This window comes from Cottoperca gobio, chromosome 21 (genome assembly GCF_900634415.1).
Source record: "Cottoperca gobio chromosome 21, fCotGob3.1, whole genome shotgun sequence".
Classification (NCBI taxonomy): domain Eukaryota; kingdom Metazoa; phylum Chordata; class Actinopteri; order Perciformes; family Bovichtidae; genus Cottoperca; species Cottoperca gobio.
The window spans coordinates 20,501,826-20,521,664 of NC_041375.1; the positions used below are offsets into that span (position 1 = coordinate 20,501,826).

At 42.0% G+C, this 19,839-nt stretch overlaps 1 protein-coding gene across 3 annotated transcripts in view; it reads right to left on the bottom strand.

Annotated features, from left to right (window-relative positions):
• cmss1 (cms1 ribosomal small subunit homolog) overlaps window positions 1-19,839 on the bottom strand; it is a 31,746-nt gene that overhangs the window by 1,106 nt on the left and 10,801 nt on the right. Inside the window, exons 1-8 of one of the 3 annotated variants that reach the window (XM_029459694.1) lie at window positions 2,661-2,914; window positions 2,141-2,277; window positions 959-1,027; window positions 727-862; window positions 569-628; window positions 374-476; window positions 240-300; window positions 56-143 (exon numbers count right to left, since the gene is read on the bottom strand). In XM_029459694.1, the coding sequence (XP_029315554.1) occupies window positions 56-143; window positions 240-300; window positions 374-476; window positions 569-628; window positions 727-862; window positions 959-1,027; window positions 2,141-2,277; window positions 2,661-2,703 (697 nt within the window). In that variant the 5' untranslated portion in view covers window positions 2,704-2,914. Of the gene's footprint in view, window positions 1-55; window positions 144-239; window positions 301-373; window positions 477-568; window positions 629-726; window positions 863-958; window positions 1,028-2,140; window positions 2,278-2,660; window positions 2,915-19,839 lie in introns of those variants that run through there. The other 2 variants (XM_029459692.1, XM_029459691.1) reach the window with 2 other exon arrangements.

Here is a 19,839-nt window from a genome sequence, read left to right on the forward strand (position 1 = left end):
GCGCTAGAGGTCGTTACTTGTTGTGGATTTTTAGAACTATCGTATTCACACCTACCTTTGTCAATAAGAGCGCTGAGCCTGCCAGGTGTCCCCACTCCGATGTGGGTGACGCCCTTTTGGAGCAGCTTCACTTGCTCCTCTATCTGTACAGACAGAACACAGAAGGCAACATTGTTCTGATCAAACTCGGCGCTGTGCACAAACCGCACAGCATCATAGTGAACTGTCGCCTCTTGTACCTTGATATGTTTTGCAAAAAGTTTGACTGCTTTGGCTTCACCCTTGAAGGTAGTCATCTGCCTGGAACACAACACAAAATCAAGTAAATGTAGTAAAATTAGAAATTCAACAAACATCTCTGGTCCCCACTTACTTAAGGAGCTCGATGGCTCGGAGAGCAGAACTACAGACGATGAGCAGAACCACAGAACTCTTCTGCGTGTGCTGCTTTTGAATCTTCGACCACTTGGGACAAACTAACGGGGAAGAAAAGAGGAGATGAAAGTGACGTGTATGTTTTTAAAAGTTAGCAGCGAACTGATGATTTTAGCTTAGAAACACAGCTCACCCTGTTTCAGATAAGAGGAGAGGGTGTGCGTCAAGTCATTACTGGACAGGAAGCAGGAGTCTGGAGGATGCGGGAGGACACACGGTGACTTTAGTGAATCGATACATCAGCAGATATTGACTGCACTCCCACGTTAAAGGAGACTCGCCCCGACTCACCCAGCAACTTGAGCTCCTCCTGCTCGATCACAGAGCGCTTGTCTGAGAAGTACAGCGTGGCCAGGGTCTGCAGGTCTGCCGGACAGCCTGGTTTGGGCTCCGAAGAGGACAAGACGTCTGTAATCGTCTTCTTCTTCTGGCGAACAGAATAAAGTCACGTTCAGTAATATTCACAGACGAAGCCCAGTGACTTGTTGTCTTTCTTTGCGACAGCAGGTGTCACCACACTCACCTTCCTCCTTTTTTTGGGTTTTGTTGAAGTTGCATCCTCCGTCTCTTTCTTAGGAATAATACACTCTTTCTGTGAAAACAACACACACAATTCATTAGTTAATTATTTGTAAATGATACATATTAACCCGTATATGTATTGAAATATACCTTGTTATGACTACATCAACAGATCTACAATAACCAGGATGCTATTCATTATTATTTCCACTCGCAATTAATCTGATGATTACTTTCTCGATTAATAGTTTGGTCTATTGTTTCCAATTTTCCCAAAGCACAAGGGGGACGTCTACAAACGTTCTGTCCGACCAACAGTCCAAAAGGTCAAAGGTATTCTATTTACAGATGACATAAAAACACAAAAAGCGGCAAATTATCACAATGGAGAGCAGAGCAGAGGGCGGGTACCCGCAAAAAGGTTGTGCAACATGTAAAAAAATACATTTGTATAAACTCACTTGTAAGGGCACAAGTGAAGTTTAACTACATGCGGGCGGACAGCGGCTGAGAACAGAAATATCTCGTTTCTTTCTGGGGGAATAAAAATGATTGTGCAGTATTTCTACCATTAAAATCAGCTTATATTATCAAACATAATCAGCCTGCAGGTTTTTATTTTTTTATTGTGAAAGCCTGGCACTGATCCCCGACACCAGCATCGAGCGCAGCCAGTCAAAGAGCCTTTTCCCTCGGCTGGATTTGTGATCGTGTGTGTGAGCAGCATGTGTGTGAGCAGCATGTGTGTGAGCAGCATGTGTGTGAGCAGCATGTGTGTTTATTCACTGGTCGGAGTCACAGGATTCATATTAACGGTTTGGGTCTGGATTTGACTCGGAGATAACTGCGGGTAATGGGTCAATTCCGAAACTGAGCTTTGAAGGTTTGTAAAACTGGACCTGTGCAGGACTCTGGAACAAAACATGTGTGACGCCTGGACTCAAACAATTAATTGATAATTATTTCCAATTAATTAGCTGAGTCCAGTACATCACATTTGATTATTTAACGCTGGATGACTTCTGGCAGTATAGGCAGATATTGTGCTTTTAATTTGGTAGATTTTCCTGATATCAATTCAATCTAACATAATAACATCCTGACAATTTAAATACAATGAGTTGGAAGAAAAACGGTTTTCTAGTTTGGCAGCTTACACAGGAAGGGCAAAACATTTAAATACCTGTTCATTGCTTTTCTTCTTCTTGGCCTGAACGGTTTTCTCTGTTACACTCTTCCTCTTCTCTGCTTTCGTGTTTTTCGTCTTTTTTTCTGTTGGCTGTTTCTCTTGTTGCGTCTCCTCCTCTGCCTCAGATGCATCTGTAAAAAAAAAAGAAAGAAGTGACCTCATTACACATCTTGATTTATGAGTCAACTTGCAACTGGGAGTTGTGCAAGATTAAGAAACTATTACGATGAGGCAACATTTCGGGTTTTGCTGTTAGACAGACTCTCCATGGATACACGCTTAAGGAGTTGGAATCTGTTTCCATAGTTTGGCCCCTGAACCAGAGATTTAGCATTTGCACATCATTTCTAGGTAGCTCATCAGGTGGAAGTGTTTCGCCTGCCAGCAAGCACATTTCAGTCTCTGCAGAAAAAGCAAGTACACAAACCTTCCCCGAGATAACAATGCAGCAGAACTCAATCCAAGCATGTGGTTATATTTAGCCTTTCCGTTGCTACCACTTCTCTGTGCATACCTCTCGTCTCATGCATGAGGTCATGCTCAGACCCCTCTGGCATATATTCATGCTTGTTCAAAATACTTTAAAAACAGATGTAAGAGTACGCTCTGCAATAAATCTGTGGATTTCAGGATTCCAACTTTTTCTTTGTAGTTCTTTAGTGGGCGTCACTTGACGGTGCGAGAGATTACATTGCATTTCAAAAATCATTATTCCTATTAGTCAGTTCGACACAAAAACGTGGGAAAATACGAGATATTTTATATATAAACATCTATGAGATATTAGAGAAATCTGCTCAAGTGGTTGTAATGGGTTAAAATGTCAAGCATGTTGTACTTCTTGCCTAAACCTAATCAGTAGCACTAAAACAGGTATTCAATAATTAACCACTAATTGAAAACACCTGCTGTGACCTCACTGATTGGGGGTGTGGCCAATATCCCAACCCATAGAGTGCGACGCAATAACACTGTTCTACCTCAAGTGATTGAGTTTTTAATTGTCCTTTTAAAGCCTGAACACAACTCCAACAACCAACTCGCTTTACGCCATATCATGAAGGAGGATAGAGACGATATTGGTTGGAAAAGTTGAGCGCACACTAAGTCACTAAGCTGCAATGATTTTACCACCAACGTTTCAACCACACTAACCAGTTCAATACAAGTGTTGGCTACAGCCTTATACCAGACTGGATAGTATTCACCATCAGAGGAGTTCCTCACAATCCCTGAACATGTCAAAGTAAAGACATTACATCCACATTTCCATATGTACTGTTGATGCCATAAAGACCACACATTTTGAGCACGTTCCAAAAATGTTACAAGGCTAGCGGAGGGATAACGGGAGGTTGTCCTGTCCTTCCAATTGTGCACGCAGCATCTTAATGTGTGTTATACTAAAGCAACACTTAAAAACCTTTTTAAAAACTATTAAGTATATATGAGAGCTCAGTATAACACTGATAAACAACAGTGAGTTGAACACGTCTCTGACTGGAGGCCACAGTGGGTTGCTGCTCCAGGCCGAGAGCACTCCCAGAAGTCCTCACATTGACGCCCGGCGGCAGCTTTTCTGCCTCGTCCTCTCATTTCCCATCTCACAATTGATTTATCCAATCTTTATAGTCACACCCTTCTTCTGTTATTCTCTACAACTCTTCATTGGGACCATTATAGCAAAGGACCAAATAAAGAGAAAGGACAATGCGAAGAATGGGCGAAGAATATTAGTCCACTCTTGCTCTCTTATTCTCCCTCGCATGTCTTTTTCTTTTTATCATTCAATAACCACACCCGTAGTCCACTTCATCCTTCACCCCCAGACCTTCAACCTTATTTGTTACAGTCATCTGTCCAGCCATACACTCCTTCGGGTGAAAGAACACTCCCACTATTGATGGGCCAAAGCAATCATTCCTCTCTCTCTTGCTCTGCTAGTACTCATCCCTTTCCCTCTCTCAAGCTGAAGGAAAGTGAGGATACACAGGTGCCACAGAGCAGGAAACAGAGGACAAAGGGAAGAAGGAAAACTAATCCCAGGAGGTGAGGACTTCAAGATATTGGGAGATAAATGGATTATAAATCAAAGCAAAGTCCAGGCCTGGATATGACCAGAAAGTGGTCAAAGTCCACCTGTCCAGCAGCAGGTAAGTTTATTCTTTGCTGCTAGTGCTGGTATTTATCAGCAAGATCCATCTGTGCGAGTTGTGTGTGAATGCAGCTTTACATTTGAGAGATTGTAACTAATTAGCAAACATTTTACAGCAAGAAGTAGAGCTGAACAAGTAATCGTAATTTTATCTGAAACGCAATATGGACTATTACAATATCCAAACCCCAGGAGGGGCAATATTTGTTAAAGGATGAAATATGTTACAAAATTCCATTCTGCATTAAGTGTTGTGGCGCTGCAGAGATGCCCCGTGTACAAATCGTATTCTACAAACCTCTGGATTTAAAAAAAAAAATTAATAGTACAGAAGATTGGAAATGGGGGTGAACGAGGGGACGACATGCAGACTGATCATTTTAATATACTTTTCAATTAAAAAATTATGCAAAGATGATCACTACCTCCAATGTCACAATTGCAATATCAGTTAATATTATCGCAATTAGATTTTTTTTTCTCTAACTCCTTCAGCCCTAGCAAGTAGTAAGGCAGCTTGGTTAAATGTCTCGCATGTGAGAACAAATCTTGCAATGAGTTCACCTTTCTAATAGGATTTGCAACATCTACACGCACAATTTATGTGCCGGAGTTGACAACACAACATGCAACCACCTGACGTGACTGTTTTGTACTCAATGAGCTGTGGAATACTCATCAATACAATAAGCCTGTGGGCTCAGAAGTTAACCTGAACCCTCAGATGAGTGGAAGCTGTTGACAGGGCAGCCGCCCCGATGTTAAGCCTGGAACACATTTCTAATCTCAGCGTTAGTACAAAGACGATCCTAACACACTGGTCAAGGAACCAAAAAGCAACACTATACAGGTCATGAGTTGCTGATTCAGCATGTAGGCCTATTTGATTTGGTGCTATGTAGGGAATCTCTCTGGATAATTCATCAACTATTGGCTGCTTCTACTCACTTAGCACAATGGACTAAATGCAGATACAGTATATCTCAAAAGTGAGTACACCCTTTAGATTTTTGCAAATATTCTGTTATATCCTTTCAGGAGATAACATTATCCTACTGAAACTTTGATATAACTTAAAGTAGTCAGTGTGCTGCTTGAATAACAGTATAGATTTATTGTCCTTTGAAAATTACTCAGTACACAGCTGTTAATGTCTAAACAGCTGGCAACAAAAGTGAGTACACCCCATAGTGAACATGTCTAAATTGTGCCCAAAGTGTCAATATTTTGTGTGACCACCATTGTTATCTAGCACTGCTTTAACCCTCCTGGGCATGGAATTCACCAGAGCTGCACAGGTTGCTTCTGGAATCTTCTTCCACTCCTCCACGACGACATCACGGAGCGCACGGATGTTGGACACCTTGCACTCCTCCACCTTCCTCTTGAGGATGCCCCACATGTACTCAATTGGGTTTAGGTCTGGAGACATACATGGCCAGTCCATCACCTTAACCTTCAGCTTCTTCAGCAAGGCCGTTGTCATCTTGGAGGTGTGTTTAGGGTCATTATCATGTTGGAAAACTGCCCTACGGCCCAGTTTCCGAAGAGAAGGGGATCATGCTCTGCTGCAGGATGTCACAGTATATATTGGAATTCATGTGTCCCTCAATGAAATGCAGCTCCCCAGTGCCGGCAGCACTCATGCAGCCCCAGACCATGATGCTGCCACCACCATGCTTGACTGTAGGCAAAACACATTTGTCTTGGTACTCCTCACCAGGGTGCCGCCACACACGCCGGACACCATCTGACCCAAACAGGTTTATTTTGGTCTCATCAGACCACAGGACATGATTCCAGTAACTCATGTTCTTGGATTCATTGTCTTCAGCAAACTGTTTGCGGGCTTTCTTATGCATCGGTTTCAGAAGGGGCTTCTGTCTGGGGCGACGGCCATACAAACCGATTTGATGCAGTGTGCGGCGTATGGTCTGGGCACTGACAGGCTGACATCCCACTTCTGCAACCTCTGCAGCAATGCTGGAAGCACTCGCACGTCTATTTTTGGAAACCAACCTCTGGATATGACGCTGAGCACGTGGACTCAACTTCTTTGGTCGACCCTGGCGAGGCCTGTTCCGAGTGGAACCTGTCCTGGAAAACCGCTGTATGATCTTAGCCACTGTGCTGCAACTCATTTTCATGGTGTTGGCAATCTTCTTATAGCCAAGGCCATCTTTGTGAAGCGCAATAATCCTTTTTTTCAGCCGCTCAGAGAGTTCCTTGCCATGAGGTGCCATGTTGTCCAGCATTCAGAGAGAATTGTGCCCAAAACACCAAATTTAACAGCCCTGCTTATCATTTACACCTGAATCCTTGTAACACTAACGAGTTACATGACACCAGGGCGGGAAAACAACATCATTGGGCACAATTAGGACATGTTCACTATGGGGTGTACTCACTTTTGTTGCCAGCTGTTTAGACATTAACAGCTGTGTACTGAGTAATTTTCAAAGGACAATAAATCTATACTGTTATTCAAGCAGCACACTGACTACTTTAAGTTATATCAAAGTTTCAGTAGGATAATGTTATCCCCTGAAAGGATATAACAGAATATTTGCAAAAATCTAAAGGGTGTACTCACTTTTGAGATATACTGTATCTTTGCACAGATATATGCCAACAATGATGAGGTGTCAAGAGAGCCATTGTTTCCCCCTGAAACATCTATACTAGTCTCACTAACAATGCAACCAACCACACACATATTTCTGGCTCAACTTTTCCCTCTGAACTTCCAGAAAACGTGACATTTGATCATATCTGACACTCCAGGTCGAAGCATCCGATTACATATTTCAGTTTGGCCAATATTAAATTATAAACAGTAAAACGTTTATTTTATTCCAGAACAGTTTCCTGTACTATTATGCAAGATAAGAGAACACTACATTTACAACGAGGTCATTCGGAGGTTAGGCGTAATGGACTGAAAATTAGCTTTGGTTTCCTCCATCTTCGTAAATGCTGTTAAAACACAACTTTTATTAGGGGAGTTTTACATTTATGGGAGCCTGGGGGCACAATTTATGTAAAGTCATCCAATCTGCACATCCAATCAGTCTGTAATTAGCCACCGACTTATTAAAGCCTCAGAAAATGCATGATGGAAGGCATACGTTACGGATTAATCACACGCAAAGTGCACCTATAATGACAAGCAAACTGAGCTGAGGATGATGCGCCTCCCTGATCAATAACAGGGGTTTGGAATCCAACGCACAGGGCTTAGTGAATGTGGTTCTATCCATGACTGCTGGATTAAAACAGCCCAACACATCCCGACATGAGATGGGGGACACATTTAAGGGCAAACACTAAATAAAAATGGTTTTAGTAAGGAGTTGGACTGCCACGGGCCACCAGAAAAGCTTCCGTGCTCATTGGTGTATGCTCCATAGGAGGGATGAGCGCCATTTTACAAAAGATATCCCTTCATTTAATATTTATGTTAGCGGTGAAGAGCACTGTTGGTCCACATTCTCCCACTGATGTTTCGTGGGTTAGGATCTGGTGACTGAGAAGGCCTCTACCGTTCTCTTATTAATCGTTTAGTTGTATAATGCTGTATCTGTATGTATTATGTTTCTATTACACTCATGTAATCAGGTGTTTTCAACTGCATAATTTGCATTCAGATTGATGCCAAATGCAATACCTTAGGCAACATAACAATTAATAAGACTACATTTCAATTGCAATATAAGTAATTTTAGTCATTCTTACACCCAGAGAAAGAAAAGCAGCAACAGATGAATATTTTAGGCAAGAAGAAAAGGGATGGTGAATAAATGGTTGTGACAAAGATGACAGACTCTAACTAAATGCATATCAGTTTTAATAAAACAATAAAGAAGAAACCAAGCTAAGTCTTAAATCCTCAAAGGGGACTGGAGCACACGGATCACTCTTATGTCTTTGTCCATTTGGACTCTGATGAAGACACAGTACTGTCTGTTACTTTGCACTACCAAAGGCTGCAAATCAATCAGTGTGCTCCTTTACTCTTTCCTTGAACTAAGAAGCACCAGATTCATCTTAAAACAGCTGGAAGATGTGCAAAGAACCCCCCCCCCCCCACACACACACACACACACTATACTCCATACCACACTCGCTCCAGATGGTGGAGTCATAAGAGGAAAAAGAGTATGCTTCCAGACGCACACAGGGAGATGACTTTACAGCTCAGATAGGCATAGATCAATAAAAGTCAATGATTGTGGTGGAGATGGCTCAGATGCAAGGAAATGGGGCCGCTCGGTCATCTTTAATGGTGTATCAATAGAGGCGACTGGTTTTAATGGATGGTCAATGGCACTGACTGGATGTAAAGAGGATCAATCGACTGGTTACGGGAAACAGTTAATTGTTTCAGTTCCAGACAAATAGCACTCAGATAGAGCGATTCGTTTTTCAAAGGGTGACGTGCTCACTTGTGTAAACCGGCCCTGACCCTACTGGCCGATAGTTCAATATGATAATTGATCGTCATTCAATGGAATCATATTGTGAGGGAATCATATATCGAGATCTCGTGAAACCCAATTACGTCGTCTAAATTGATAATAACAATCACCTACTAACTGCAAGAACTCAGAAAATCTGATGTGAAATATTTTGAGAGATTTTCACTTGAAACTTGTTCATTTTGTACTTAAGTTCTTAATACAATTTTAAAATACTAATTCTCACACAGGACTATACGAAAATAGGCTTTAACATGTTTTTTTCATATAGACTATTATGTATTGAATTAAGAAATGGCCTATAAATCAGGATAGAAGATTTTGGCCATATTGCTTTACTCTATTAGTTGGCTCAAAGACACCCCATTGGCCTGTACAGCGGGATAAGACAAACCCTAATACGTCACATTACAGGCCTGGAGACCCCCACCCCCAAAGATACTGATATTTCTGTTGTGTGCTTCTATAAAAACAATATCATACTTGTTATGAAATCAATTCAGCGCTTGATTATACAATCAATAACTCATCTCAAGACCTGTTGTATTGACTGATCTTAGGAGTGGTGCGGGTAGGTGAGTGGGTGTAGCAGTTCTGGGTTTTGGAGGCCTGCAGCTTCCTCTCTAAAGCCACAATTTGAGCATGCGTTATTGTTAAATCAATGGGGACTTTAGGCTACATGCACACAATTAACAAGCAGGCAGTAGTGGATCAGCAGAGAGGCAGAGTAGAATACCAGAATGCTTACGAATTCATTGGCTTCCATCACTTTGCTGTCCGGCCCATTCAGTGCTTTGTCCTAACATTTCGACTTTGTACTCAATTACTTGTTGCCCTGTTGGTTGTTGTGACGCTTATCCAGGGATTTGTTAATGGTAAATCTTTTAAACTGCCTAGCTTAAGTTGAAATAAAGATAAGATTAAGTCCATGAAGGAGTCACACTGTCTTAGTTGATTTGCAAGTTCTCCAAATGAGGTGTAGAAGTAGTTGTTATCTGGCTATCCTTGCTCTTGCTAGAGTTTCTCAGGACTTTTAGCTATAGCTTAGACCTGATATGCAGTGCAGGGATGGAGTATCACCAGCAGGAGGAGTATTGGATGCATAATAAGGCCAACACTGATTATTTATAAGATGCTTGATACCATATTCTGGAAATACAAAGCATGACATCCTGTAAAACTCCTGAAACACCGTGTTGTGCCTGTGCCTCTTTCTCTCTCTCTCTCTAACCATCAACTCATGAAATCAGTATCACACTCTTTTCTTTCTCTTTAACAATGCACACCCCAAAACTATTTATGTAGCATGTTTCATCATGGACAAGGAGAGTTAAAGGTTCAAGTTCTAGGTGTTTTACATTATGTAGATTTTGATTTGGGCCAGGCAGCTCTAATTGTTAAATCCACTTAAGTAAAACCACGTTTAATGTTCAAGACACAGTGCACCTTGGTCCCCATTTCAATCCCCCCATCAATTGTTTAACGTGTATATAAAGTAAACAGTAAGGAGAGACCTTGAATGTGTTCTTATCCATCTGATATCTATGTTTAGGTTAGTGTTACAGTTAAACCAAGAGGTCTGGTTCCTTGCATTATGCGGTTTAGTCCCGTAACATATATGGGACACTCTGACATTCACGTGTTTGAGTCAATCCTGGGTGGCAGAGTGTGATAGGAGCTCCTGATGATGTCGCACAGGAGGTGCTAATCAGAGACACGAGGTTACGTAAAAAAAAATCCAAAGCTTTTAATCTTTCACAAGAACCAAATGTGGAAACCCTTTTCTCACCTCACCTTGCCAGCAAACTGGAACTTATGTAATCAGGATACTGCTGTTAGCAAAAGCTTATTTAGGCTTTTGACAGTACTTTTCCTATTAACATTAAAGCTATTCCTCCCTTCCCCTTTGCTTTTTTACCAACACACCTAATCCTTATCGCTGCATCCATTCTTCTCTTGTGCTTTACTAAATCCCCCATCATCATATGAATATTTGTAACACTGCTGTCATCTTTCTATCAATCGCCAACATAATACTCTGATGCGATACATGTGGAATCTAGCATCTGTTATCAGAGTGAGGATAGGGGTTAAATGTGTGTATAAAAAAAAAAGTGTGCACGCCTGTCCCAAAGCGCAAACACCAGCGCACACGACATCACATCTTCATTATTCAATGAGCTTCTGTCAAGGAAGGCTTTCTCGACAAACATAACTCCTGGAGGACAAACCTTACATCATTACCAAACAATGTAGACCATAATTTCATTACATCACTGACCGCCAAATGGTTGTTGTTTTGCTTTCCACAGTTATATTTACCATTTGATTTAGAGACCTTAGTCACTGTAGTGTAATGTAGGAAAGACCACCTAAGAGCAAACAACAAAGTATTGAAAACAAATGACCAGATGCGCCTGTTTCGAAGGGCGACAACAAGACAAACAACATTTATCGAGATGGTAAGTCTAATTCCTAATGTCCAGTTACTGTAAATAAAAGGTAAATGTTATACTTTATATTGCCAAGTTTACGTCTGTTATATAAAATAAATCACAGCACAGTACTGCATTAGCTCATACTGTTGAAACCGTTTGGCTGAACTTCACTATTTTGTTGTAGTTCAACAACCAACCCCATCATACTCGAGACTTCAAAGATCACTTGATACTGGAAGTTATACGGCTGTTAACTGATGGCACTCAAGTGTGCCCTTCCTTCACAGATCTTGCGAGTAGGAAAATATTTGATTCCAAAAAGCAGCCGAGGGTTCATATCACAGGAATCTATATCATAAGAAACTGTTTGTACTCTTTCATCAACCCCAGATTCAAACATTCAGCAGTTGCGAAACCCTTGAGCACTTTAAACAGCACAGACGGCAGGAACACTGCCACATCTGGCACTTAAAACTCATCGATGGCAATGAAAGGGGAATGGGAGTCATACTCAAATATTTAACACCTTCTGTCAGGCACAACAAACAAAACACACCCAAATAATTAAAAAGGGAATAATCTTTAAAAGGCAGAAAATAACTATGTTTATTAATTATCTTTGCTCCATGGAAGAAATGCAAAAAAAGAAAAGCTGAAATATTTCTGATCGCTCCACCAAGTCAAAGATACCGGGTCAAACTGTACATTTCATCTGCTGAAAACCAGGATAAATTCCTTGACCATGTAAATTCAACATTGTACAACTTCAAACAGAGTGACAATAACAGTTGCCGTGAATATGGTCATCTAATGATCTCCATCTTTATGCTAAAGACATCATTGTTTCAAGCATTTAGCAAAACGTGCAGCTTAACCACACGTATAATCATAAAGTACAACGGAGGCATTCTAGGTGACAAAACTCATTTAAAGGCAGTTCAACATCTCCCGATCTCTCGCTAGCTGGCTAGCTAACTTTATAATTGATCTGTTACAACGTTCTTACCAACCATGCCTGCAGTACTGTGCTCGTGCCAAAGCATACATCAGCCATGCAGCGTGCGTATTACGGAGCGATGTGCCAGCTTGACCCTGGAAACTGGAAGCCAAAGAGGACTCCAGGGCATAGACTGAGCCAGCCTCCCATGACAGGAGGATATAAAGTGGATATGAGCTGTTCATGGGGAATGAATACCTACTGCAGAGTTTTTAAGCTTAAAGTACCTTGGGGCCATGGGCCAGGTTTGTTGCACCTAAAAAAGGGGAAGGAATACTTCGGGGGGGGGATACTGTGCTCGTCTTCCCCTTTCCTCTCCCTTAAATTATACTGCTCTGCATGGTTAGTAAAAAAGAAAAGAAAAAGCTGCTTTAAGACCGATTACTCGACGTCCTACTGAATCCATATTCTTCATGTGTATTAACAATATATCTATAATGTTGTCAGCCGGATTGTTGATACTGTAATTTTGCTATGTTGGTCCATCTCCAGCTCAGGTCTAGTGGGGCTCTGAGCCAGTAGTTTGAGCCACCTGAGCTACAGACAATAAGAACCATACTGCCATGCCCACACTCAGTGCTTTATTGACAGCTGCATAAAGGTGATGAACCTCAACTTGGGGTAACTGCTGACTAAAGAGCTGGTTTGAAAATGTCAAGGAAGTGGTGTAACAATCTAAAGGTCCTAGCCAATGGCCGTATTTCACCTCACTTTACTGTTAAGATACCACCTGTGTGTACCATGTGTAGACCAGCTTGTGTTTGGGGAGAAGTGCAGTAAGGGAGATAATATTTTGGAAGAGTTTATGGTTTATTCCGAGAGCAGCCGGTGCCCTTTTTTAGTCAGGGGCAGGCATGAGTGATGCAGGCCTGCTGTCCCGGGCGGTGTTCAGATAAATAAACAGAGGTGGCCAACCACATGTGCAGCTGCCAACCTGCCTGCCAGCGGACCGTCCTCGGTGGGGCAACCCTGGCAACCATTATTAAGGCAAACTCTGGCTCTCAACCAGAACTTAAGTTTAGAGGTACTTTCACATGCCTGGCATGGTGTGGGAGTGTGTGCGTGTGCTCGTCTAGACGCTGTGAGCACACTAAAGAAGAACACGGTCTGACTAATGCCATCTGTGTGTGTTTGAGTGACGCGTTCAGACACCAACTATTAGTCAATTGAAGACCAAGAGCAAGGACACAGGGGCACGTGTCTCGGCTTGACTGCTCACATTAACGGAACCATCAGACAAAAGAAATATACATGCACTCATATCCAAGGAAAACATGCCTCAGGCCACCACAGAGAATATGCGCTGAAGAACATCCGACTCACTTCAGCTCCACTTCACGTCAACATCTTGTACCAACCTTGCACTAAACCTATTTTATGCTGACTGATGGAGGTTCTCTTTAATCTTAAACCTCAAGCATTTTCTTTCTTTGAATCTAGGCCTCTGGAATGAGAATGCCAAATTGATATAAGATTTGGTCAGTTTGAGGTCGTATAGTAAGTTGTATTATGGAGTGTTGCTGCACTGTATGTTGGGGGGGGGGACTGAATATGATTCCTGTAGGTCTTGATAGTTTAAAAGTGACCTAATGAAAACTCCTCAGCCTGTTAAGAGCTCCTACCATCATCTCTTCCTGACGCTGAAAACAAGTGGACTAAAGGAACGCAGGGACAGCTAAGACAGCTTCATCTGTCTTCCTGATTGATACCGAGAGGGTATCAGGAGGAAGGGAGGGAGGCTGAGATCGTCACTCTTTCCACACAGAGGCCAAGTGAAAATACTTCTATGCAGACACCATCTATTAAGTAAGCCAACACTCTCACAAGGATTCGAGGGAGGTTATGGACTACAGTATGAACCAGCTAAAAGGGCTTGCTTTCTGTTCCGTGCTTTTCTTACACAATGTTTGTCCCTTATATACCAGTATTCATCTTGTTTAGAGAGACTCAAGGTTGCTCTCAGGCCATGTTGACAACAAGAAGATGCTGCCTGTCTGTGTGTATGTGTGACTGTGACAAATAGAGAGGCGGGAAAGAAAGAAATCCTTTTACTAAACAGGAAGGCAATGACGTTCTTTCTAGCACCAGTAAAAAAGGTCTGCGGAGGTCTCGATTAGTCTTAAAACAACTGTAGTGAAATTACAGACCTTGTAGACATTATTTTATACTTGACCTAATTGCTTTTTTGCAATTTCTTGTGTTTCCCATCTAGGGCCTTTAGTAACTCATCTAAGAAACTTGACCAACAACTAGGGAATAAAAGGCGTTCCCAGCCACTGTGAGAGCTTGGACCAGAGAAGCAGAGCTGAAAAGCAGAGAGATTACATCATCGTTCACTAATATGAAGCTGCTTGCTTTCTTTTCTGTAGCTAAATAAGGGATGAGAACACCAAGTCAGAGAAAGTAGGCCAGCTAACACACTTTAGCTGATGTGATTTGCTTCAAAACGCACACACGCGCATGCCACACACATATCTCTCACTTTTATGTGGTCAGTAATCATGGACCTACTTTCTGGCAACCTTCAGTCCTTTTGTCTGCCAAGCTAACAGTGATTGCTGTAAATGTGCTAAGAGTAAGAATATGAGATGACATAAGCCTCGCACAAAGTAATGCCAGGCGCAGGCCTCTCCGTTTCAGTAACACCAACTGTGATGACAAGAAGCCTTCTGACTTTGAATTAGCTCACAAAGCCTTATATAATCTGCATCAGCCGGTCACTTATTAAAGCCATACAATAACCACTTGTACTGTAAAGACATCATGTATGACCTTGTTTAACCTCTCTGATCAGAAGCACACGTTACTCCTTGTTCCCTTGTTCAGCTGCCTCCTCCGATCATTTCTTTCTCCAGTTCCTCCTAGGTGGACTTAAAGTCAAGCACCCATTTGGTAAAAGCGGCAAAATGATTTCTTGGAGTCAAGACGATCTAAAGAAACACAACTCACAGTTTCCCTGTCAACTAACGCAGCCCGCAAAAATCACTATTCAGAGGGCCAACAAGCGAGAGAGGTGGGAGGGCAGACACACAAGAGAAGAACTGTCCCATGATGACTTGTTATTTCTGCTCAGTATTCTGGAGGGAGAACTACAGGTAGGATGATTTGATGACATTCCTGCATAAGTTGTATAAACTGTGCGAGTGTGACTGCAGCTATCATAAGATAATGAAATTAAAGCTAGCATTCTACTGAAATGTTTGTCACACTAGGGCAGAGATGAGGTGATCGCTGTTTTGAAATCAGAGAAGACAGATTTAGCTCTACTGGGGGCCCAATATGGTTTCAGCAGACCGGAGAAGGTGCTCCGTGCCGTGCAGAGAGACTCCCTCCGGATCCAGCAGGACCACCTGCAGGATGTGTACAAAAAAACAAATGCTGAGGTACTAACAGCCAACAGTAAGAAACTAGACACCATATGGAGCTGGTGATCAAATTTAATGAGAGGAATGCATTACTGTCTGACAAAAGAGCAACTATTACAGATGCATCATTGCACAAATTTGTTATTTTGCACTACAGGTGTTACATGCGCTGGATCTACGCTTCTGCAATGATTATAAATCTGTAAATCGTCTCCATGATTTGTACAGTTTTATCTTCTAGAAGAACAAGTTTCCAATTAAATGTGTTCATGGCAAAAAAATCTGTTGATTATCCTCAGTAACAAGTTCATTGTTCCAATAACATTCCAGTAGTGGGCAGAAAGAAAGATCCTAAAAGCTCAACTTTGTGGATGACATACCTCTAGGACTAAATGGGAAAATGCATCCGATTTGGGTGAAATGATCCTTTAAAATGGATGTTTTATAGTAATAAGAGCTTCACTTGCCAATTTTACATACTATATAGGCACTCCTTCCTCACACTGGGCAACCCTTCCACAAGTGAAGGTACACCCATATCTTCCTCTTCACATCCCTGTGTTGTTTTCCCTTCCCCACCCCCCTCAGCTCAACCACTTGGCGGAGACCCAGAAGCGCTCATCCGAACGCATGCAGGAGCAGCTCCTGGAAGTGTCCCGCTCGCACTGCGACGCCCTACACAGGCTGGAGGAGCGAGAGAGGAGCCACAGGGCTTTTACCTCAAAAGAGCAAATGCCTTACCACTCTACTGGAGGAGGACAGAGAGAGGTTGGTGCACCAAACCCTAGAGGATCAGAAGAATCCCTAAGCAAAAACAACATTGATATTTACAATATCCCACTTGGACGCTTGCCTTGAAGGTTGACTTGCAGAAAACATCCATGCTTTCCAGAATCCCTTCCGATGTATAAGAGAAGAGGATTTACAGCTAGCGTAGAAGAGGCTAAGGGATTAAAGTATTTCAGCACACTGGAACAAGCCAAATCTGAGCTCTGTGATGTACACTTGTGCAGGCTTAGATTCCTTTAGTCTATGTTGGTCCGTAAGGCTCTTCATGGCTGAGTGAGAGAGCAAAGGCGCTGTTGGCTAGTGCATTTCTACCATTCCCAGTGTATGTGACCTCAAGACTGTACTTAAGAGTTACTCCACTCAGACACGGTCCATTACATCCTGGACTTGGTTAGCCCTTGTGGCCGACCTGGCTCTGTTCACTCTCCCTTGTAAACAGATAAACATGCACTCACATGCAATTACATGTGTAGTCTAAATTGGCACCCTCCTGCCCAATTCAACAATACCACACGGCACAGGATGAAGCCTACTTCTAAACCAAGTAAATGGGCTGATGGTTTGCTTGTGGGTAGAAAGATTCCCTTCAGAAATAGAGAGCACATTTAGATGTGGCCTATGGGTATAACTAGGTCTAACATGAAGGTGGTCACTGGTTCTCCTACAGTATGCAATTTGAGGCCCACAACGGGGCTGTTGTGTTGATGTCCCGGGTTGCTTCGGCTTATGTACCATCAGAGTCCACTCTGTAATCTAGCTGTATAGAGACTGGACCCACACTGGGCTTGCAGCCTTGGGAGGAGACTAGTTGTCTGCATCTGTGTGCCAAAGTGAAAACGTTTACTGATCCACCACAGGCACACACACAATTAAAGACCAAATATAGCCATGCCAGTAGAGTGATTAAGTTTATTAGAATTCTGTCTATTCAAATACAATTTGGAAAACCCTAAACATACACACATAAAGGCTTTGTGGTTCATCTTGCCCTAATGATGATTAATACATGAGTAGACAGCATGTCTGTGGTGCAGTGTGAACCCTGTGTGGCTCATACATTCCTGACTGTTTGAACACAGAGGACGTCCGTCTCCTGTTTGCCCTCCTTTAGGAATTCCTTTTAAGAACATGCGTCTTAAACTTCACACTTGAATTTAATCACATAATCTGAAGTTGCAATGTTAGCAGAGCTATGGGATGCATCAACAGGTTTTTGTTTGTCTCCACCAAAGGAACTTCATGTTACTCAACTTTTACCCCCTTCTTATCTTCCCTTTGGTGGCCTCTTATCTGGAGCTGCAACAATTGCAGTTAGTAATAGATAATCAATTATTTGTTTTGGGAATTTTCAAGCAAAAATTCCAAACATGACCTAGTTTTGGCTTCTTCGTTTTGTTGATGAATTGCTCTCTTTTTCAATGTGGCATTGAATATATTTGGCTTTTGGACAAAATGATAATCTAAAGACGTCATTTTAGGCTTTTGAAACTCATTTTATAGAGCAAACAATGACTTGAGTAATTGGGAAAATAGGTTAAGCGGTAATAAAAAATAATAATCGTTGCCGCTTTATTCTTATCCCTAGAAATACAATAAATGACTAACTCCTCATCGAATCTTCACAATTAATCCACACAGCAATGCTCTTAAGTTTATCTTTGTTCTAAGGGCACACTATACAAAGAGTTTATATTTCCCATCTTTGTGTTCCCAAGTGCACTTCAGCTTCTTTGAGCTTGGCACATAAAGGTTTTGAGCTGAGTCAATGCTTGCATTTATCCACAGGGTAAACAACACAAGGCACATGGCGATACAGCCTGTCCCTTTCATCTCCCTCTCCATCCTGTCCTTCTTACATCTTGCTCTGCAGTAGTCTAAATATTTAACTAAAATAATTTCCACTTCAAACTTCTACTTCAAATCCTCTTCAGCTATATTTCAATCTCCCTCCCCATTTCTTTTCAAAGTGCATGCTCTCAGCCTAGCTTAAAATCAGCACCCTTCTCTTTTTCATTTCCCTACAAAACGTGGCTCCACAAGTGCCATGTGCACAGCAGATGACCCGTTTTAGCAGTGAACTATACGGTAAATTCCAGTCACGGCATATAATCACTTTATGCCATAGTATGATCCCAGTTGCGTGTGAAAGGATGATTACATCTCCACATCACAATGCAGAAATCGGGTTGTTCCAACCTCAGCAATAAGAACATGCTGCAAGTCTGTGTGTGTGTGTTTCCTATGGTCTGTCAGTGGGCTGACAGCATCTCAGCAATAACCACACGCACATGTTCAACACACCAAAGACAGCCATGCTCTCATCTGTTCACTTCATTTCTGAATCACTTTTCACAGGCTCTACCCTACATCCACAAACCAGTTTTAAAACTAGATCATGTTGTAAGTCCCCAACTGATGTGGCCTTCTGATCAATGCATCATCAATAAGTGCAACAAATAGATGAAAAGAAGGTAGTTGATCTAAAAATTATTATTTAAAGTGTCTACAGCCATGCTAGCGGCTCTGTGACTTGGGCACAGCAGTGCTTTGGCTAAATGCTCATGTCAGCGTGCTAAAATGCTCAATGGACATTGCAAACATATTGATCCAAAGTAGGTATAATTTTCAGCATTTTTATCATCTTCGTCTAGTGCATTAGTATGCCAACATTTGATCATTAGCACTAAACACAAAGTGCAGCTGGGGCTGAGGAGAATGCCAATAGTTTTGCAAGTATTTAGTCATAAATAAAAGTATTGGACAATTGTAAATTTGACCCAATGATAAAATGCCAGGGGATCAGCAAAGCTATCACAATTCATCCTCTGGGGATGGTTGTCAATCGGCCAAGCGCTGGGAAGTGGCGAGGTCCGGGCGACAGGTTCTGTAAAGCGAGCCAACTTGGCCCAGGCTTCTTGAAGCCGACCTAGAGCCGGTAACAGCAAGGAAATACACCCGGCGAGGGCCGGCCAGCACTGGAAACGCTGCCACCAAAATCATTAGAATGCATCCTCTGCGGACCATGAATTAATGAATACATGGCATTTCAAGGCAATTGATCCAATAGTGGTCGAATCGGCCTGCTGGTGGTGCTGGAGGAAAAGACAAGGGATCACGGAAGTCGGTAGGATTGCTCTTCTGGGGACCATGAATGTTTGTACTTTTTCATGCGATTTTGCAATATAAACAAATACAGACAATGTGCCTGTTTTTGGTCTATATCATCATTTCTGTAGCCGAAATATTTCCAAAAAACTGACAGTTTATTTTTTACTCCGTGTATTCAAGAACCCTTGAATCTGAGTAAATTCTAAATCTTTTGTAGATTAGTCATGAAAAATGAGAACGTGTGAGTTTTCCTTTTGTATCAAGCAGCAAACAAGTTGTAGCATGACACGTTTGAGTTAATTTGTCCAACTTAACATCACACGTCCTGCGATGTGACGATTGTGTATGTGCACATCGCAACGT